The sequence below is a fragment of the Pempheris klunzingeri genome, chromosome 12 (assembly GCF_042242105.1).
Source record: "Pempheris klunzingeri isolate RE-2024b chromosome 12, fPemKlu1.hap1, whole genome shotgun sequence".
NCBI lineage: Eukaryota > Metazoa > Chordata > Actinopteri > Acropomatiformes > Pempheridae > Pempheris > Pempheris klunzingeri.
In genome coordinates this window covers 3,387,367-3,409,172 of record NC_092023.1, presented here as the reverse complement: position 1 = coordinate 3,409,172, position 21,806 = coordinate 3,387,367, and the positions used below count along the sequence as shown (strand labels likewise).

Sequence of the window (21,806 nt, the reverse complement as noted above, 5' to 3'; positions counted from 1 at the left end):
GTTTTTTTTTAGTTCCCTGACTTGATGTTTCTGTTTTGGTGAACTTTCCTCACATTCTTTATCAATAGAGTGCCGTCTGTCTGTATTATTTATCCTCCACCATCTCTCCTCTTGGGGTCTACTCCAACACACATCCACATTAATTACACAAACATTAGAAGTGCTGAGAGTAGCATCCAGTCCGCTTTCTTTGTAGAAACAAAGCAACAAATCTATATTCTTAAGATTGCCTACTGTTCTGCCACCTCGGGGCAACAAAAAGAAGCACTGACGCATCATTACCCTCAGCCTGAGCTGACATAGCAAATGTGTTAACAAATAGTTGCCTTTGTGCACATCCAGCAGACCCAGAGCAACATCAGCATTCATTTGGAGTCATGTTCAGAGTCACCTGCTGAATTTAAGCCCAATATTCACCTTCCTCTGTGGCTGCTTATGGTTTTTAATGACTCCTGAGGGAAATATTTCTCTCTTAAGCTGTTAAATGCTCCACTGTGTTCACTGGCTAGTCCCCTACTGTTGGTTGGACCTTTAGCTTTGTCACAGCTGCATACTGTGTCTGGAAACAAGGTTAGAGCAGAGAGAGTGAACCAAGACAGTAACAATGAGCTGAAAGATGCCACAAGAGGAGCTGCAGAATAACAACCTGCTGCGGCGCGGCTCACATACTAGTACTCATGTGGCCCATGTTAATATCAAAGTGTTGGTTATAGCCACTGATTAAATTAGTGGTAGAAAAAATACTGACACAAATTTTTGCTAATTTATATCAGCAGATCATAAGTCATACGCTGGCTTTCATGCTCTGTTTATGATTGATCCCATTGATCACATCACAAAGAAACAACCACTAAATCTGGTAGTCAGTTACTTGTGAAGTAAAATAAGACCCTCGGATACGATCACTAAAAAGTCACACACACACACACACACACACACACACACACACACACACACACACACACACACACACACTATGACTTTATCAGTACAAAGGGTTTGTTTTTGTTCTTCTCTGAGATCTGTATCAATCAGAAATGGCATCTGTGATTTCATTACAAGGTGCACGGTACAGCCCCCACTAAATGTGCCACATCCTGTCGTCTGTGGGTGGAGAATCCCAGCTTAAGTACTGACACCAACAAGGGCGAGAGATCAGCTGCAGGGAGAGCTCCAGTTGTCCTCTGACAGCTTCACAACAACAGCCACCATGCAACTGATACGTCTGGAGGCTGCAGTTATACTCGGTGAGTCAACTGCAGACATAAAATAACTCAATGCAACTTACTGGATTCATCTCGATGCTGAACTGAGGCTTTAAACTAGAGCTGCATATCTAGTAGTGGATGGTGCTGCACAGTCAGCCAGGTGTGTGTACAATCAGTGATGCTAGACGTGTAATAATAAATATTTAAATTAAAAATTAAAAATGAATATTTAAATATACTTGTATTTCAGGGATTGTTATTCCTCAGATATTCAGCACTTCTCCACCTTCTGACTGTTTGGCTGCTGTGAATACCTGCATGTCAGATTTATGCAAGAGTGAACAGGCGTTTAACGGCGGCATCTGTGGGGGTAAGAGTGACACCAGTTTACTGTTTTCTGCTGCAGGAGGTTGGATCCTGGTGCTGTCTTCATGTTTTCCTGTGACTTTATAAAAGTAATGATTACATGTCCCCAGGAGGCTCGGGACACGAGGACATCCAATTCAATTGCACCTCTCGGACCGTGGCTTTAAATGAAATAACGGAGGAAATAACCTTCAGCAAATTATTTTTATCGAGAAATAAGTAGATTGTAATAAATAGGCTGTCAACTGCCTTTAAAATATATGTCTGTTTTGATGCTAGAATCCTGCATTATGATTGTGAATTTTATGTTGTCCTGCATATAAACAGCCTTCACTGGAGAAACAATCAGAGCAGCAGGCACATAGGAAACGACCTGGTACACAAACAAGACTCGTGGAAAATCCTGTTTTTCTCCCTCCCTCTTGTGTTTGTGTTATTCAAGATGAAGGGTGCCAAATTAAAGGCTCAGAGGTTTGTAATATGACCATCCAGACAGCACTGGACCATTTCCCCTCCCTGCGAGGGTGTGTGTGTGCCTGGGAGGAGGAGCTTTGTGACTCTATACAAATGTTAGCCACACAATGCCACCGAAAGCCAGGTGCAGTATTCTCAGTCCCCTCCAAGATAAAGATAAGCATTTATTGGTGAAATTGCATTTTTGTTTACCAAAGGCGACGTGATGGGCCGTATGAATGAATACTATTGTGCTTCAGAGTGAGTGTCATCAGCAGCAGATGGACTTTAACGAGCTTTTGCTGGAGAATCATGTTTCCTGTCTTTACAGTAGCTCAGCAGAGGAGGAGGAGCACGGGGATGGACTGGCAGTCAAGCACTTTATCAGGCTATGGTGCTTATTTTATCATCTGACGAAAACAATGATATGATTGTGTTTCTGCAATCTCCAAAACTCACCTACTGCATTTCTTTTGGCAGTGTACGATGGTTCTGGATCCTGCTCAGACCAAATGAAAGTTTGTGTCAGTGATCCAGTGTGCAACAGGTACCTCATACCTGTTCTCCAGGCATGCATGGCAGAGCCGTGCGACCGCGACCACTGTCAGCAAGTAACTGAGCAGTTCTATGGCAGCATGCCGCACAATGTTGCAGAGATGCTTGTCATGTGCAAGTGCGAGGCTTCAGATCACGGATGTCTGCATACGGAAGCTGCTCTGCACAGCGGCACGTGTGGACAGGAGACGTGGATCTGCCAGGACAGAGTTAACCAGTGTGTTGATGACAGTAACTGCAGGTATGTTGTTACTCTGTCTCACACTACAGCACTGAAATGACTCAATGCCATGAATAAAGTTGCTGAGAACACAGAACTTATTTGAGCATGGAAAGTTTACTCCGCACCTCGGGATTATTATAAAAGAACTTTTGTAAAATTGTTTTTAGGTCACCTCTTCAATTTGCAAGTGATAAAACAGGCAGTTCATTTAAAGCAGACGAGTCTGCAGACACGCTGCAGGAACAGCACTGCTTTGAGCTAAATGCCAATATTAGTGTGCTGTGAGCGTATCCATGCTGACAATGTAGAATGCAGTATAAAGTATAATGTCTTAGTTAGCTTTAGCAAACTACATTTGCTAAATAGCATTGAACACAAAGTACAGCAGAGGCTGATGGTTGCATGTAGTTGGCCCAACTAGAGACAGACAAACTAAGATGGTGACCTGATGGTGGCGCTGGATGAAAAGTTAGTGTGGGGGCACAAGAATGTCTGTGCAAAATATCATGGCAGTTCGTCCAATAGTTCATCAAAATATGTCAAAACAAATGTCAACGTAATGGTGACAGAGGAAAAGGAAAAAAAAAAAAAACACAAATGTGTTTGAAATTTCATGGCCATCCGTCCCACGGGCGAGTTATTGAGATAATTATGTTTGATCAAAAGGGTTTCAAAGGATAATTAACTCAAATATTATGAGACTCACTGCGTTACTGCCTTACAAAGCCAGTTTCTGTAACTAATGTTTAGTTGATGGGAACTCTACGCTGTAATGAATTTATAATTGGCCGGTGAAGAAGAGGGGACCTGGTACATGGCGGCGTTTCTAAAGCACTTCTATCCACACAGCTTCATGTTCGCCATGAAAGGCACGTGCCCGACCATCTGGAGCAATTTGGGGTGCAGATGTTCAAGTAATTGAAATCTAGGTTTACAAGTGAACTCATGAATTAGTGGTTCAGGTCACATTAGCTCATTCTTTAGCACTGGTTCGTTTTGGGGCACATCTCCAGTTTGCATCTAATAAAGCTAAAATATCCACAAACAATTATCCAAAAAAAAAAAGAAAGTCGTGATATCACACATTCCTAACCGTTGCATCTGCGGTGCAGCTGGAGAGGCTCTTTGTTTTGAAGCTTTCTAACAAATGTAAACAAAATTAATGTGGAATTATTGAAATACAGATTCACCACGGGATGTTAATGATGATGAATGTGCTGCGACTAAAACGTGTTTCCTCTGATTTCACAGAGACTTGTTGAAAACTTTCCAAAACAAATGCTGGAGCCCTGAAGAGGCACAATGCAGCGAAAACGACCTCCAGAATGATGAATGCTTCACCCAGATGGATCCAGCTCTCATCCTTGGTGCCGACGCTGAATGTAAAATGGCCTTCTTGGCCACTTTGGGCACGGCTCTTCACTACCCTTGTACATGCAAAGGAATGCGCAATGATGAGCTCGTGACGTGCGCCATGATTCATGATGTACTTCATAATAGATCACACTTCAGTGAGTTGGATTTTGATTTCAAACTCAGGCAATTAAATTGGTTGTTTGGAGGCACTTTAAAAGCTTTTTTATGCATATTTCAGTGACATCTTCCTTCCTTCATCCTTCTAAACCTCATGAGATTAACGAATCTGAGCAAAGTCACACGTGGAACATCTTCCATGCAGGTTAGTGGGGAATGATTGTCTGTTTCTATGTGTGATTGGCAGCAGCCTGTGCACGGACAGATATCAATACTGTTTCTAATATGATTACATTTTGCATATTTTGTCTTTTCAGATTATCTTCTGTATGTGTTTGCAGCTGTGCTCCTTGTTGGAGTTGTTGTATTAATGCCCCTGGCTGTTGTCATTAAAATATGGTAAGCACATCAACATGCAGCCATTGTACAATACATGAAGCCTGTGACATTTAACGCTAATACTTTTAATTCTTTTGTCTTGTAGGATGTTGAAAAGAAGAGATCAAAAAAAATTTCACCATCCTCAGAAAAGCAGTTGTGTTCTCTGATGTTTATGCATCACATGAAGGTCTAATCATCATTTTGTTCCTTTTCAAATCAAAAATGTCTCTGAGTTTGTTGCATACATATCGTTTTTTTTCATAATAATATAAATAAATAGATATATATATAAATATATTTGTATTAAAACATTCCAGAGATACTTAATTACGGCAGCACTGTGAGATATAAGTCGTAAATGTGGCACATGTAAAACACTGTTGTGACAAGCTTCAATGTGCATCAGATATGTTTTAAGAAAAAAAGCATGTTTGAACTCAAAGGATTTTATATTGAATCACAAAAGAAACCTCTCTCTCTCTCTCTACAGTAAATGATTGATCTTCAGAATCAATCAAAGCTCTTCTATTATAAAGCTTTTCATTTGTTTCAGGCTTTAGCTTTCAATCATTACATCAGTAAAAAAAACCTCACATCTGACACATTTGAGAGAGAGATTTATCAGTTGTCCTTTTGTGAGGGTTTATTGATGTTCCAGGCTGTATCTGGTAATAAACTTCACTCTCAGTCTGATCCAAGTGTAGTTTCTCAGAAGACATGCTGTATTTTGTAATGATGTTAGATTCACAAATGAATTGTTCTTCTTGAACGAGTTGACTCGACTGAATCCAAAATCCTTCTTCTGTGTGATGCAAATCACAGAATCAGGTTAACACCAAGTTAACTTGCTCGTTCTGCACACACACCCCCACACCGTCGTTCAGCTAGCCCATCGTGAAGCACACACCCCTTAAGACGAAGAAAGAGTCGGTCATGAGTCGATGACCGAGCTGGAGAGCCAAAGATGGAGCGAGCAAGACTTCACTGGCGTGTTGTAGCAGCTCTCTTAGTCAGAAGTGAGCGGTGCCTCTCTGACGGGTCTAGTGGCAGATTTGCACAGAAAGGTTCTTGTTCCTCTGTAATAAGGAGTCAAAAGAGTCGTTCATGTGTCACTTCACTTACTGCAGGTCAACAAAAGTGACTGGGTTACCTAAAATATTTTGATCCAGATTTTATAGGAAAGTTTGTCCTTTTAACAGAATGAAATTTTCTGTTAAAAAAGTTTTGCTTTTTGAAACAGAAAGTGTAAATGTTTTGAGCAAACTGAGCAAGAACAACAATAGTTGACTAATAGTGTAACGTAGTAGAGTACAGTTTAGGACAACGCAGTAGTAGGCGCTGAAGGACTGACAGACTTATTAAGATAAGGAGAATAATGCAGAACAGCTTGAACCCTAATTCTGAATCTATGATCTATCTACATGTGACTTCAGACGACTGAGATGAGGAGGTTTAATGCTGTGTTCGTCCATACGTAACTTTGGATTTATTCTCTTTCTGCTGGACACAATTTTTGGACGTTCAGTGCACAAGAAAAAAAACACCCTTGAATGTGAACTTGTGTGGGCTTGTGCCTAACAATATCGAGAGGACACGAAGCTGTTTAGATTCATAGTGTCACAGGACCAACATGTCTGGACGGAGGGACGACGCTGCACCAGAGGAGACCAACACAGACGCAGGAGATCCTAACTGTAGTTTAACACACAGTCGGTTTGTAGCAAAGACACTCCTGCATCTAAATCTAGCATAGAGGAGCTGGATGGAAGGTAGAGGGTTTATTAAGTGCTTTTTATTGTCTTCTAGTGTTTTTCTTCATCTCCTGTTTTATTTCTTTGGTTCAAGAGAGTCGTTGTTGTGGTCTAGACAGCCTCCTTAAGCTCTTTCATAACCCGGCGATCAGAGGACAGCCTCCTTTGTAACCTTTTATTTCTGTCTCATCTTCTTTCTCAGCTCCAAAACGTTGAACCTGCTCTTCTCCAAGTACTTCTGGTCACTCTCAGAGCCACTCAGGGCTTCGTGCTTCCTCTCACACCAGAGTTTCCTCCCACAGGATGATCTTCTGAGTGCTTGGCTTATTGTTTGCTGCTTTAGCTTAAAAAAACAACTGGAAAACAAACTAAACATTTAAGTGCCTGCAGAAGTTATCTGAAAGCCTGTGTATGACTTCCACCCTCACCATGATCCCTCAGTCCTGTATCATGGCTGCTGCTTGCAGCTTGTTTGTGCACTTTCATCTCTTGGTCTTTTGGCTGGGAGGCAGAAATACTCAGGTAACGTCTAGATGGTCCCAGCCGGACTTCTTATAACTGGATCGATTGCCACAACATTTGGTACACACATGAATGCGCTCTAATGGATGAACTGCAATAACTTTGTGGGCCCATAATTTTTCCCCGTTGCTCCACCATCAGGTCAAATTCTACATTTTTCCAGCATTTTGGTTTATGACCAAACACCTGCAAAAATAATCAGGCTCATTTGAACTTGCTGTTACTGTTGCTGCTGCTTGCTGAACAGCCAACAACACTTAGCTCCTGGAACAGCCTCAGGGCGCTATTAGCATAACTGAAGACTCCTTAAAAGTCTCTTAAAGACATAAATATTGCTTTGCGTTAAATATATTCATAGCTGAAGTGCAAACCAGCCACGTGAATCAAGCCATTGACTCTGACTAGCTGGATTTTTTTTTAAAAATTAATTGAGCCGAGGTGTCGACAAACGTGCAGCAATATGTTTTAGGGTTTAGGATAGAATGCAACTGTGAGAGTCAAACACTAATCCACAGGCGCTAAAAAAAAGATAAAAGTACAGGAACTTCTGAGAAACCTTCCCAGGAGAGAGGAGACATACTTTGATTACATGACACCACATTGAATCACTGATTATCATCGTAACATAGCGATCAGTGACTGGTATGAATCACTATAGATGTTCTTATATATCTGCACCTGAATGCATAATTTTTTTGATGGATAGTTGTTTGCATATGTGGCGGCGATTAAAAACTGTGGGTAAGCAATTATCATATTTTAATACGTTCATGCAAATGTACCAGGTTTTCCCTTTTTCCTATTCAGTCTCAGTTTGCTCGCAGACTCCTGCCAGCTTTCACTCCGGCGTTCTAATTAAGGCTAATTCACTGGTGGGAAAAACGTGATTGCAACAACAATTAAATAGCTGGATAGAAAATCAGAGCTAGTTAGCGGAGGACCAGGACAGAGACATCCACAAGAGATTTTCTTTTTTTTGTTTCTTTATTTGTATCATCTTAATCCTGCAGCATATGTTAACACAAAGAGAGAATTACCTTTATGACTCAAGCAAACAGTATTTATTCTTTGTGATGTTTCTTAAAAGATAGAATCTCGTTCAAAATTCAGCATTTAACACACATGAGAGAGATGAAAACACCACATTTGACATAAAACTCAGACCGACGATCATCCCAGACAGCAGCTTATGCCATGGTTGAAGTTTTTAGATGATCAAGGGGCACTTTTGAAATAATCTTTGGCAGGTCTGAGGGCCAAAACCTTTCAGAAAGTGTCTGTATTTCAGTGTTGGTTTGAGAAGAGTCTTCTTTCCAATTGCTATTCACAAAGGATCTGACGAGTTTCAGGAAAAGCTGAAAAATGGTCTTCAAAGCAGTAAAGTGCATAAAGAGAAATTCATATTTTAAAGGCCTTTTCTTTTTGCAGTTTATCTCCTCCATTCATTCAAGTCATCAGAACCACAGGTGCTTCTGTAGGGATAATAAATTGAGTTCAGCCAGTAGCCGAGGCAGACTAAATTCTTATTCTCTTACTTTATTTTATATCCGCCAGTGAGCTACGCAACGTAATAAAAATGCCCTTTACTGGGTTTATTTGCCAGAGCCAAATAAATAGAACAAGGTTTTAAAATATAGGTGAATAATTCAGTCTTTAAAAACACCAGCAGTGTATTCATAACTTCAATCAGGCCTTATACCACAAATAAATACCCTCTTTTGTGATGTAGCTGCCTCTAAAGCCAATATGACCTTGTTTTTCTGTGATGTTGAACTACCACCTGGGAGGTCGGACACAGAAACTGTTTGTAAAGGGGCAGGCACGTTCAAAAACAAAATACTTGGCAGGTGATTGGATGAACCGTCTGTCTGTCACCGTCTACAACAGGCTGACTTCAACCAAGTAGATCAGTAAACAACATAACGTAGTTAAAACGCTTGCCGACAGCCAGTCGGGAGAGCATCCGTTCTTTGCTCTTCTGTCAGTGAAGCAATTCTCTCCAGTTCAGACGCAACTGATGCTTCAGCAGCATCTCCACTAACCTATTTAGGATCCGCTGTTGTTGTTTTTGAACGAACGGTTGCTTCTCGCTGTCATCACACCTAAATCCTGCCCGTAACTTATGGTGATTGGTTTGAACCACTGTGGTTTGGCCACAAAAACACAACTTTCCAGGCTGAATATCCATCAGCCTGGCACGACGGATATTCATGTGATGGAGATCTCGTGAATCCGGCTGCCTTGCAAGGTAGATGTCAGACGATATAGAGAAAAAATGAGCCAACAAAGATATTTATCACAAAAATTAGACGTCTCAATCAATCACAATGGTCCTTTGAGTCCCAATAGACTCTGTGCGGAAATGAACTTGCAGAAGAAAATACAGCAGCATAGGCAATAAATCTGAAGGCAGCAACAACAGGGGGAGCGCTATAGCGGGAGTCATACATTTGGTTAGATTCCTTTGCAGAAACACATCACAGTGTCTTGCCTTTTGCCTGGGCAACCTTGGAGTTTGTCTTGCGACATAAAGCACTGCAGATGAAGTCACCAGCCTCTATTACTTTGGCAAGGTTCACACCCTGCAAAACATTAAATATATATAAAGTGTCAGGTAAAATGTAATGTCTACAAGGTGACTGTTTGTTAAAATGCACAAAACGTGTGAAGGTACAAGCTGTGAGGATGTGAGCAATAGGTGAGAGGAACCTAAAGTGTAGTTAAAATATTCCACCAGCAGGGGTAGGGATTGTTAAATAAATTGTCCCTGGGCCGCGGCATGCAACACTGTTGGCTTGTGCAACTTGTGTAAAACCACTGATATTATAAAATAAACATTTAGAGAGTGGTATGTTTGCAGAGTGATCTGTTTATGTAAATGAGGTCTGAAAGATTGCATGAGGGATCACGGACACATAAAATACAGCAGGTCTGAACACACACTCACGGTTTCAATGCCCATGCCGTGGAGCATGTAGAGAACATCCTCTGTTGAAGCATTGCCAGACGAACCCTGAGCATACGGGCACCCTCCGAGGCCAGCTACTGCAGAGTCCACCACGCTGACCCCCATCTGCAAAGACACACAACAGAGACATTCAGCACCTCCTCGCAGGTTTCACCGTAGGTAAAAATCAAGGAACAAAGATCCTTGTTCTCTTGGATTGTCCTGCCCAGTGCAGCGCGCCTTGCCAGGCCTGCGGTCGTGTTTTACAGCTGTTTAGGAGAACTGTGGGCTTATGTCTTGAAGATGAGTGGGCACAGAATGTCCCGCAGTATGGCTTAGTCATCCTCTTTGTCAGCTTAAACCACCAGCACCACATAATTACGGCCTTGTTCATATGAGAGGAACATTATAAATGCTGAACAGAACATTTCATATGTTTCTGATTCTCCTAGTTACTCATGTTTTTACAGCACTACTCTGCCCTTAAACCATGGGGATTCACTTTCTTGCCACATTGCGAAGACATTTTTTTTCTTCAGCTGGATGGTGTCCTCTTACACCTTGCCAACAATACAGGAATTGTAACATTACTATATTAAATGTGCAGATGCTACAAGTAATCGTTGATGTCGTAGATTATTACGCCGATGACCTTGGTTCAAAATGTCCTCTGGTGATCTCTGCGCACAAAGATGGAGGAATATCTACAACTGCAAGAGATTTGAAGTTTGTTTACTGTGCTACATGTTTTGCATCAACATGTTTGTTACATTTTGTGGGAAATGTTTCTGGATTTTTGTACGGCCACAAAGTGTGTCTGGCCTCCATATGAAAATTAATGACGTGCTTTCAGTTGTTTTTCTGAATTTTAATGCTTTTGTCGGTCCGTTTATGAAACATCGTCAAAACATATAAAAATATAAGAGTTATTAGTTTACTGCTTTTGTTTTGAAGTTGCGAGAAGCGTTAATTCAGATTGATCTATTTCACAATTTTTCGGAATGCACATATTCCAGACAGAGCCAAAAAGTCTAGTTGTTGCTGTGAAAGTACAGAACCCAACCACAAGCATAAGCTTTGTTTTCACACCAAAAAGTGATCTTTGAATGCCAGACCTTGAGTTTTTCAGAGTCATTATGGACTAAGGTCTCGGGATGTTTTCCACATGTCCCTGGGATCGTCATGAGAATATTAAAGATGTTTTCCAGCTTCCGTGGCAGAGCCAGATGTCAGAGGATCCCACAGTGAGACAAAATTAACACCGTGATCCCCTCAGTGGCATCAGGTCATGAAGGACTTTTACCCCATGGAGCAGAACTAAGGAAGCTAAATTAAAAGAATCTACTACCTTTTTTTTCTCCTTCTTTTTTAACAATGCTGCTAATTGGTTGCTTTTTCTCCAGACAAAAACTACTTCTTTCAGTGGCTGTCTGAGCCAGCCGTAATTGCTGTTTGTGTTGGCAAAGGAAGAGGAGGAGGTGGGGTAGAAGGAGGAGATCTACTCCGGTGTGTGCAGTGCACGAGATTTCCAGACCTTGGTTAAAGCCAGAGCAGGATATTGTACTAGGCAGAATTTTTTGAAGGATAAACACAGAGTTGTAATCTACCATGCCGATCCTCTCGCTTTCAGCGGCTAACCGTGTAAGGCCAGGGGTCTGCAGCATACTGTTTCCGAGGGGAACAAAACGGACCCTTCAGCGGTGTGCCCTGTTCCTCTGGACACCGATCGCACATGGAATTGGTGGTCAGCAGCTCGAGCTTGCCAGGGCTCTGTTAGGTTCACACTGCCCAGAAACCAGATGTGCACTCAGTGTTAAAAAGCCATATTGAGTGAGCTGTGGCCATAAGAAAACAATACATCTCTGGGTAAAGACACAGTGCATTTTCAACCTTGCATGATTTGGGATTTGGGATTGTTGACATTCTACTCTCGGAGTGGACGAGGTTGTAGATGGACATGCTCCCATTTCGGTTTTATAAGTGCGTCAGAGGGAGAGGAAGAGAGAGCGTGTATTCACTGAAGGATATGAAGCAGTGATGCTTCACCCACTGCTACATAAACTAGGAAGCTGAAAGAAACTGTCACAGATCCACTGCTGACACATATATCACCTCCTCCCAGGAACGCATAAATACGTCCAGATATTGGAGGGCAGCTAGGAGATAGACAAAACAAACACATAGAGAATAAATAAATTCCATCTTTACTTTGTGATTTATTTGAGCACAGACGTTCTGAACTATATAATCAAGTCATTCACCTTCCATATCAACCTCGTCATGGATTTCTGAGTTCCATGAATGCAGAGCAGCCAATATCCACGACAATCACTCCATTTTATGTCTGTTATTTTAAGGTGGAAGCTGTGTGGTCAGTAATAGCTGAAGCATAATATATACTGTATTTCACATCACACTTTAGTGGCCCCCCGAAAAAGGAAATTTGTTTGTTTGGAGCTGCTAAAAATGCAGACAAATACAGAGACAAAAGCACTAAAACTACTCATTGGCACAGACCTTGCCGAATGTCTCAGTCATAGTAAAATCTTTTAGAAAAAGTATTGACCCGTTCGAACTTTTTACAGTAAAAAAGGTGTGTGTGTGTGTGTGTGTGTGAGAGCTTCATGTGCCCTCAGCATTTGTGTGAAAGACAATACTTTTGTTGTTCGTGATGTTTGATATCTTGTTGGTTATTATGAGGTTCTGAATGTCATACTGTTCGTGCTTGTATGTGTCTGTTCTGTGATGGGTTTTATTGTCTCCTTCTACTTATGCTGCTTTTCTGGCCTTAAAAAAATGTTGAACATGTCATGAACCTGCCAGACGCTGCAGATGAAAATTAGCCTTAAGGCCGATTCTGACACATTAACATCACACTGATGGTAATCAGTTAGTTTCACCTGATTAATAAAACGATTAAAGTGGAGAATAACCATGAAATGTAGTGCACGACCTAGATAATATGATTATAAATAATATACTCCACACGTACAAATGTACATATGAACTATGTGATTTATGAATAGATGTATGTAATATAATGTTCTGCACTTGTCTTCCAAAACATCTTTGAATATCTAAAAAGGGCTCTAGAGGTAAAATGTATAATCAATATTTTGTGATTTAATAGAATTCTATCATTGTTCATTTAACCACAGATTTGATTATGTGGGTGTTTCCCCTAATGGCCACAATATCATCATATCATCATCATCTGCCAATGATAAATGAAAGAACGCACTCACTTAAAGTCGGCCTTTGAAAGTTAGTAACACAGAGTTATTGACCTTGCACAGTCACGGCTGGACATTTACTCGTGGACCGAGACAAAAGAAAATACTGAAGATGAATGTTATTGTGAGCGGAGAGCTCAAGTGTGAGCACAAACAGGTTATACTGTATTCCCCAGCTGCAGCAGTACACAATACACCAAAATTGAGGGTAAGAATAAATAATTTTCCTTGCCAAGCCTGTGAAATCTAAGTACATACGTTGTCATTGTGTGACCTGCCAGGAGTAGGTTTGTAACAAAGCCCCCCCAGACCTCCTGAAAAAAAAAAAGAAAAGGTACAAAGACTGAGGAATGTCTTTATCAGGAACAAAAGAGGTGACTCAGGGCTGACAGCGCTGGGGGAATTCATTTCTCTCCCAGTTGGTGGTGTGGACTTCTGGCACACAGTAATGAAAAGCCATGATAAAATCTTTAATTTCCATCTTGTTTATGGGTGAGCAAATGGTAGGCTAAATATTCCCGGCTGCTATTATTTTCTGTGGCCATGGGGCAGCTGCGATGAATCATTCTAAATATGATCCACAGAGGAATTCCAGCGTCCCTGTGCTCGTTCTCACTCCGCCATCCAAAAATCAAGGCTCCCTTTTAAAATATTTGCTACTTTACATGTGGAGCTTTTCCTCGGCACAACGCTGCATTGTTACAGATGAACAGCCCCACAGATAATCAAGAGAAAAGAGTACATCAAACCATAAAGTCCCCCAAATAAATGCTTCACTGTGTTCTGTGTCCCAAGTTGTATCTGCTATAAAATATCAGGAAATTAAAGTGTGTAGTAAAGATTTACCAGCTACATATGTAGTAACTAGTTATTGCATTTACAGTATAAGTTTTAATATCAAGGTCCTTTGTCTTTGGCGGGTGTGTAACACTTGTTAGTTAATGTTTCCAGGTCGTAGTCTTGGGGGACCCTGTAAATTAATGACATTACCACAGCAATTATGCAGTAATTTAAGCACACTTAAAGTCACAAAGCATAATTATCATCTGCCCACCACATATTTACAAGTGCTACCAAAGTTTCTAGCGCCGTGTCCTCAGCTGCAGGGCCATTCATCACATGTTCGGCAGCGAGCGAATGAAAGGATCATTTTCCACTGGCCTTTAAGCACAGCATTGTCAGAGAGTTCAACAGCCAAGCGACAGATGAGTTAGGAGCCCCCCAGGGCCCTCCTATCCACCTAGCTCTCAGTTGCTTTGTCCAACAGACACTGAATAGGTGAGCCTTTGTGCTGACCCCCTCACATCTGCTGACCCACCCAGCCCCCAATGAGCTTCCTCCTCTGCAGTGACAATGTGCTCCAGAGAACTGATACAGCCATATCTGCGTTACCTCTGTTTTATGTCTGGATTTATGTCACTTTTACACTCGCTACGGGCGAACCGGTGAAAAACATCCCGACGAGAGCTCCTCCACAGGGGTTTACAACCTAATTACATTTTTGGGAGCTGCACTGAAACACAGCATATTACTATAATAGTCCATGAAGTTTTTTTTCTTCTTCTTCTTTACAATGCATGTGTACTGTGATGGAAGGGCCCATTGGAAATATCTTATGTTCATTAAGATTCTGGGATTTTTTTTCCAGTGGGCAGTTTGCGAATCATCTTGCTTTGTGGGGAGGCTTAGATCATGTTTCTTAATGCCCCCCTCGTCCGTGTTGACTGACGGGTCCTGGTTTTCTCTGTGTCCCATTGTAACCTACACATTTGTTTTGTGCGTTCTCAATATTCGTCCAACAGAGGACACATTCATAATGTCGTAAACTGACACATTGTCATTAAAGCTCGGGGCAGATTCAGGCTTCCAGTGAGCTTCACTAACATTTGGACAGCGACACATCGTACACTGGCCTGCGATTGTATTCTTGTAAGCTCTAAAATATGGGATGATTTCAAACAACCTTCAATGGCTTGAATAAATAGCTATCAGGCTAACGTAACTAACTTCCTTTTGCCTGATTCCAGTGGAAAATAAAACACTACTTTTCCTTTGCTCTTTATGAAAATGAACACAAGATGCTGTACTTGAATGTACTGCAACGTCTGCCTCAAACATTGTCTAAAAAGATGGATTGGGAGCAGCTTAACATATGATTATACCCAGCAGGAATAATGATTTAAAGCCTCAGAAAAGACGTGATCTCTACAATGTTGGCAGTAACGTAAGGAAGTTGAAAGATGTCCTGGAACAGGAATCACCACCTCCACTTTGCCTCCACATCTGGTCGCTCCTCTTCATGTCATCATGAGTAACAACACTGATTTATGCAAAGGCTGGGCATTTATCCATAATCGGCCTGCGGTTCTCCACAAGAGTGTTCATATTCATCATAAGGAGAAGGATGTGCATGTGAATGAGAAGGTGCCCAAAGAATTCTTGCCAAACCTCCATGAAAAAAGAAAGGAAAGCTGTTGAACACTTTAACATGAGAGGATGTGCAGATCAAGAGGATGATGCATTACTGTCATCTTCATGTACAGAGGAGAATCCACGTTTCCGAGGTAAACGGGCCTCCTCTTCTAACCACGCCAGTAACCGTAAGCCCTCTACAGCGAGACAAAGCACTGGCACTTTTTACATCCCTCACACGGTGATCAGGAGGTGTTTCTTCAGATGTGTCTCTACACAAGAGAGTTGTGACTCCAGTTATGTCAGAGCTCACGTCTCCCTTTTCTTCAGACAGAATTGTGCCAACTCTCACCTCTCTCGGAGACCCCGCATCACCAAATTTGCAGAGATGTCAAGTTTCTCCTTCAGTCTATTTTCAAAGATGTCTGTTTGATGTCTGCCAGATCTTAAGAATGTAAAATTTCCTCTCTTGTCCTTTCCCAGAATTTACAGGTCCTTCACCCCAACTTTTGGAGCCGTTCCCTTTTATTTTAAGAACTTCAAGACATGCAAGGGGCCCAGAGTGATTCTTACCCTGAGTAAGGCAACACGGCGCTGCCAGAGAGAGAGCAGCCCTTACATACGTTTACAGGAATTTCTTTTTAAGATACTTAAAACATTGAGCTCTTGTTTGTTTGCGTTTGTATTGTTTGCAAGGTAAGACTCAATTAACGAATGAATTGAATCTTGAATCTAAATCAAAGCTGAAAAAGTTGATGCAGTTGTGCAAAATGCAGTAAAATGTTTCTGACACCTAATTCAGTCTTATCTTTATTGTCAGAACAATAAAAGCACTTATTTGTATTAAGAACTATATGTGCTGTGCTCGAACTAGCAGTACTGTTGAGTTCTCCCAAGAAACTTTTCACAGAAGTTCACAGAAGAAATCTGATTTTGGGGTCGGCCTCAAAGACATTAAATCAGTGCTTTGCCAGCAGACATGGTTTCATGTGAGAGACATCTGAAGAGAATATTTAGCACTTAGCACTTAGCAAGGAGACTCATCTTTATCACAAAGCATACTCTGACCTGGAGGTCCTGTCTGAACTACCAGCTTTAGTAATTATTCTGGACATGGACGACGTGAGGAAAGAAGATGTGCACTTAGTGTTTGCTGGTGAAGCAGCAAAGCAGCTCAAGACTGACAGGGCCCCCCACTGACCCACCACGGCGGTGCACCTGGGCAAATCGCGCCCAGGTGCACCGCTTCATGTCATTCCAAGCATGTGTATCGTAGGGACAGGTGGCAACACTAGCGTCCATGGAGCCAAGCTGACCCAGAAGTACAGTGACCGAAATGAAGTTTAGTTTTCCAAGAGAACGTCAGAGTTTTTTTTAGGAGAACACAAAAGTATTTATGTTTTTTTTCCATAACACACAACTCCTCTGCCATCGGTGACAATAATTTTAGTAATAAGATGAACAGAAGATGATAAAAAATCGTCATGATGTTATTATGAGTTCTTACCTGAAGTGCAGTGAGGATGTTGGGCAGCGCTTGGCCATAGGTGTCATGGCAGTGAACTGCTAGAGAGCTGGTGGGCACCTCCTTCATCACGCTCTGCAGCATCTTAAGCATGGAACCTGGAGTCCCAACACCGATGGTGTCCCCAAGAGAAATCTCATAACAGCCCATTTCATACAACCTCTTCGCCACCTAAAGAAAAGTGAGGATATGGTACAACGCTCTCATCCAATTAGGAGTGAAAAGGCAGACAGAAAATACTTTTATCACCTTTAATGCCCCTCTATAGTTACACTTGGAACATGGAGAACTCGCTCAGTGGCTGAAACCATAAAACCAAATTTTCTGCATCCAAGCAGAACTTTAGTAATAAAACAGACACCACCCAATCCCCAGACAGCTACTCATGCTGCTGACATAAGAGCTCTCTCTCTCGTAGTTTAATGAAATGAGCATCATCTCATAAATTCACTGTGTGTGAAAAGTGGGGAAAAAAAAGCATTTTGACAGGCTACGAGGAAGACGTGACTAAAATCAGCTCCTTGTAAAAACATTTCAAATTGACGGCTCATTCAGATTTTCTTCGCTGAATATTAAAGTACAGTGAGAACGTGCAAGGTTTCTCTCACCTCAGCAACTTTGGAAGGTTCAATGTGTCCCTCGTGGGGGCAACCAAGGGCACAAGACACGTATCTGAAAGTGAAAGAGGACATTTGTGTGAATTTTAATGTGTTTATGTCACATTTGGCAGCATCTGATTTTCTGACTACACTATAAAAACCTCAGCTGCTGCTTGTGGGGAAGTCGTACTATAGCTGCTATTCGCATTTATGTTGAAAAGCAGAATATTTCAGTGTTGCCTATTGTTGTTTGATGGACCAGCTTGGTCTGAATAAAAGAGGATAAAAAGATCTTTGGTATTTTGGCTGTTCATCTGTTTTGTCAACGAGATTTACATGAGATTTGTTGGTGGTGGTTAGATTTTGGTGGAGATCCAGATTTTGATCCGATGCCATTTGGCACTTGGAAAGTGACAGTGCTTAGACTAACACACTCTTGTTCTGATGTGTTTATTCCTCTTTTTTGCATGGAGAGCTTCTTGTTTAAGATTTTCCATCTTAAACAAAAGGCACAACTATATTCAGTAACTTGCTCTGTTTGCTTTGCTTTAATCTCCATCTGGACTTGTGGTGTACTAATGCATAGATATAACGTGGTGAACATCTGGACGTTTGCTATAAAAAGGTATCATTACTGAACTGTGTGTTTTCTTCTACATATAGACACTGCAGTACTCTCAGCTGTTTTCTTATCAGAATAAACGTGATGAAAACATTAGAGATGTGTTGTGAGTACTAACCCCCGGACTGGAATCTGTCGCTCTTTGGCAGTTTTGATGACTTCCTCGAACCTCCGCATGCTTTCATCGATGGAGCAGTTAATGTTTTTTTTACTGAAGGTTTCAGACGCTGAACCAAACACCGCCACCTCAGTAGCACCAGCTGCGACCTTATAACAGGAGAGAAAAATGGACTTGTAAAACCATTTTGAACACTGTGCTGCAGTCACACTTACGTAAGTGCTGTAATTATCTGGCAAAAAAGAATGTAGCACCAATAATTAACTCGGATTGACAAGCATGGATAAATACTTGTGGTTCATAGCAGAGATCATTGTGCTGAACTGAAAATTAATGCTTACGGCATCTTGGAAGCCTTGTATGTTAGGTGTCAAAACAGGGTAGCGAACATGAGGCGCTCTCTGGATTCCTCTGAGCACATCAGTGTGGTCTGCCATCTACACGCAGGGGGAGAAAACACATGATGTAGAAAAATAAACCTTTAACATCATCTCAACACGCTCCTGAGAATACATCATCTTGCGCAAATATTTTCATAAGAGGACAGAATCACTTCTTCATGTCACATTTCTCGGCGCAAACAAAACACGAGACATGTTTGCGTTAGCTCTTTTTCAGGAAATAAATAGTGGCACAATTTATGACAGGAAATGAGAGGGTGACTATATGAGGAATATCCCCTTCTAAAGCATCTGCAAGGATCCTGGAGGAGCAGAGTTTCCTCCGCGCTTATGCAGACAAGAGAGAGAGCTAAATAAATCACTCAACACTCTTTTTCTGTGCACAAAGAAGAGTTATTACCTGGGGTACCCACTTTGAGGAGACAAAGCTGGTGGCCTCAATCACAGGCAGGCCTGTTCCTGAGAGCATGTCTATCAACTTGATTTTCACCCCTGTTGGAACAATTTCCTGGGGAACAATGAAACTGAAACAGCTGTTTCTGGATTTGATTTCACACAAGATGGGAGGTACAACAAGCAAGATATCTGGCAGATTGTTTTTTTGACTTCCTTTTTTTTTTTTTGTTGTTGCTACGCTGCCTGCCAATCACATTGATATCTAAATTCACATGCAGAAAACCTCTCAAAACATCCATTATTTCTCATAATTACATGTTATGGTAAATATGCCTGCATCCCGTGCAATCTGTAAAACTACAGGGGCGCAGTAAAGAAACGATAAAGCGGTGACACACTAAGCAGAGCAAACTAAGCCAGAAGCCGTGTCATCTTTCCTATTCAATTTCAAAGAAAATGTGAAGCATATGCTCCTGGTAATTGTGGCACATAACCCATATGTTATGAATTGCTTTCTGCATGCAGTATACAGAAGAAATTGGGTTTTCCCCAAGGTGACCATGTATAGAAATACAAATCATGGGTGCATATACATGAAGTGCATACCTTTTCGTTTTGAAGTCCATCTCTGGGGCCAACTTCTACTATCTTAACAAACTCTGGGTACTCATGTCCTGCAATGGTCTGGAAGAAATATCAAAGACAAACAGAGAAGAGGGGATGAAGAAGTCAACAGGACGCTGAACACAAGCAGTAAGTCATGGCTTTGGCATAGGATGCTCCAGGGCATGTTATTTCTAACATGAAAAACTGTCTACCTCAAAGCCAGATGAAACCTGAGAACCAAAACATAAGCCTGTCATGCCATTAGGATGCAAGCTGAGGAGATCACAGAGAGGAAGGTAGGCAGGGGGTAACTCCACACTAACCACAAAGGGCTTTCTGGGGATCAGGGTACTTTTCTGGACTCAACCTTATATTTCTAGAGAGGTAAAACACAGGTAAACCATCACTGAGCACCACCATGCTGAACAAAAACCACTAATCTGATCGATTTGTGACACAAAACAAGCTAACGTGCGAATGTTAGCATTGTAACCGTTCGGCTAACGTGTTAGCAAACATTTGGAGCCGTTTTCTCTTTACCTGTCAAATTTAGGTCCAATAATCACCAAAATATCCGCGTATTTTGCTTGTCGGACACTGACCTGCCCTCACTGACGAGATAAGTCGCTAACTTTTTGTGCAGAGCAGTTAGCTAAACTGTTTAACTGTAAGAGAAAAGCAGTGGGTTACAGTTAGCATAGTTAGCACAGTTAGCACCGTTAGCTAACACTAGCTAACACTAGCTACTGCACCTTACAGGGCCTCCATGTTGGATCACCTGTACTCGATTACTTCCTTCCTACTTTATAAATATTGTTATCTTTTAAATCCACAACATTTATTCAAGTATAAAATAGGAGCATGTGCAGTAGTTTGACACCAGTAAATACAACACAGAAATACTTCTTACTGACAAGTCAATGCATCAGTAATGTGGTACATGAAGTACATTTTCTCTGTAATACTTATGTACTTTGGAGTAACATCTTGAATGCATGGCTTTTACTCACTAATGCAGTGTTTGTTTGTTTTTTTACTGTGGCATTGGTACCTTTTGGGGAATTAATGAATGAATGATTGATGAATTCAGCTCAACCATTCAAGAAATGTGCAGCTATGAGATGTTAAAAGGCGGCACACTAATATTACACACTCAATTCAGTGTGAATATTAGATTTACTAATAAATACATGCTTATCATGTGATCAGGGAGTGTTAATTATATAGAGAGAAGTATTATAAGCAGTCTATTTGTCCCCATGTAGTAAACAAATATTCTTCTTGTTAGTGTTTGACAAGTAATTGAAATATTATTCAAATAAGATGTGAAACAGACGTATATACAGACGAAGCATCGTGGGTTTACAAATCATTTCCTCCAGACATAAGGGACCGTGTTTATTTGGTATAGAGCCCAGCAAAAATCACAATACGCAATCACAATATCTGTGAAAATATTCGCAATGTGTTTTTTTTTTTTTTTTTTTTGCATGTCGTTCAGCCCTATTGCTCGTTAAAATATTATCCTATAATCACGTTGGAGCTACATAACGCAGAGGAAACAAAAGCATCTAATCTGCATCTTAAGTCACATACAGTCAAATCAGGAAGATGAAAACAATTTACCATTCTTATTTAGAGAGGGTCCCATGCATCCTCAAAGAATGTAATTATGTATAAGAGCAGAGCAGAATTTCAACTGAAGAGCACCATTATATAAGCAGCACGAGCATCAGTGCTGTCATCAGAGGCTGAAGGCTGTGCAGCCTGTCTGTTATTAGAGTCATGTGGCAGAGCATGTGCAGCAGATTAGAAACAAGGAAAACAACGCCCACCTTCTCCTCCAGCAGCCAGCGTCTCAGCCATGGGTAGTCCTGGAGGAGTTGCTCATAGCTCAGGCAGTGCTTCACTGTAGTGGGTACGTTACCCATCCGAAAGGCTGCTAATCAGCCCGGTGCAGCTCCGTGTCCTCCGAGACTAACCTTCACAGACCGCTGCTACTAATAAAGCAAATT

At 41.3% G+C, this 21,806-nt stretch overlaps 2 protein-coding genes across 2 annotated transcripts; one reads left to right on the top strand and one right to left on the bottom strand.

Annotated features, from left to right (window-relative positions):
• Nucleotides 1-1,210: 1,210 nt before the first annotated feature.
• gfral (GDNF family receptor alpha like) lies at nt 1,211-4,770 on the top strand. Its single transcript, XM_070841541.1, has 7 exons — nt 1,211-1,247; nt 1,459-1,578; nt 2,017-2,172; nt 2,359-2,421; nt 2,508-2,823; nt 4,057-4,316; nt 4,763-4,770. The coding sequence occupies exons 1-7, from the start codon at nt 1,211-1,213 to the stop codon at nt 4,768-4,770; spliced, it is 960 nt and encodes a 319-aa protein (XP_070697642.1).
• A 4,639-nt stretch (nt 4,771-9,409) lies between these two features.
• hmgcll1 (3-hydroxymethyl-3-methylglutaryl-CoA lyase like 1) lies at nt 9,410-21,806 on the bottom strand. The gene is made up of 9 exons (XM_070840598.1): nt 21,627-21,806; nt 19,792-19,869; nt 19,190-19,297; nt 18,730-18,825; nt 18,389-18,537; nt 17,658-17,721; nt 17,032-17,220; nt 9,880-10,005; nt 9,410-9,514 (listed from the first exon to the last, which is right to left on the bottom strand). The coding sequence occupies exons 1-9, from the start codon at nt 21,720-21,722 to the stop codon at nt 9,410-9,412; spliced, it is 1,011 nt and encodes a 336-aa protein (XP_070696699.1). The 5' UTR covers nt 21,723-21,806.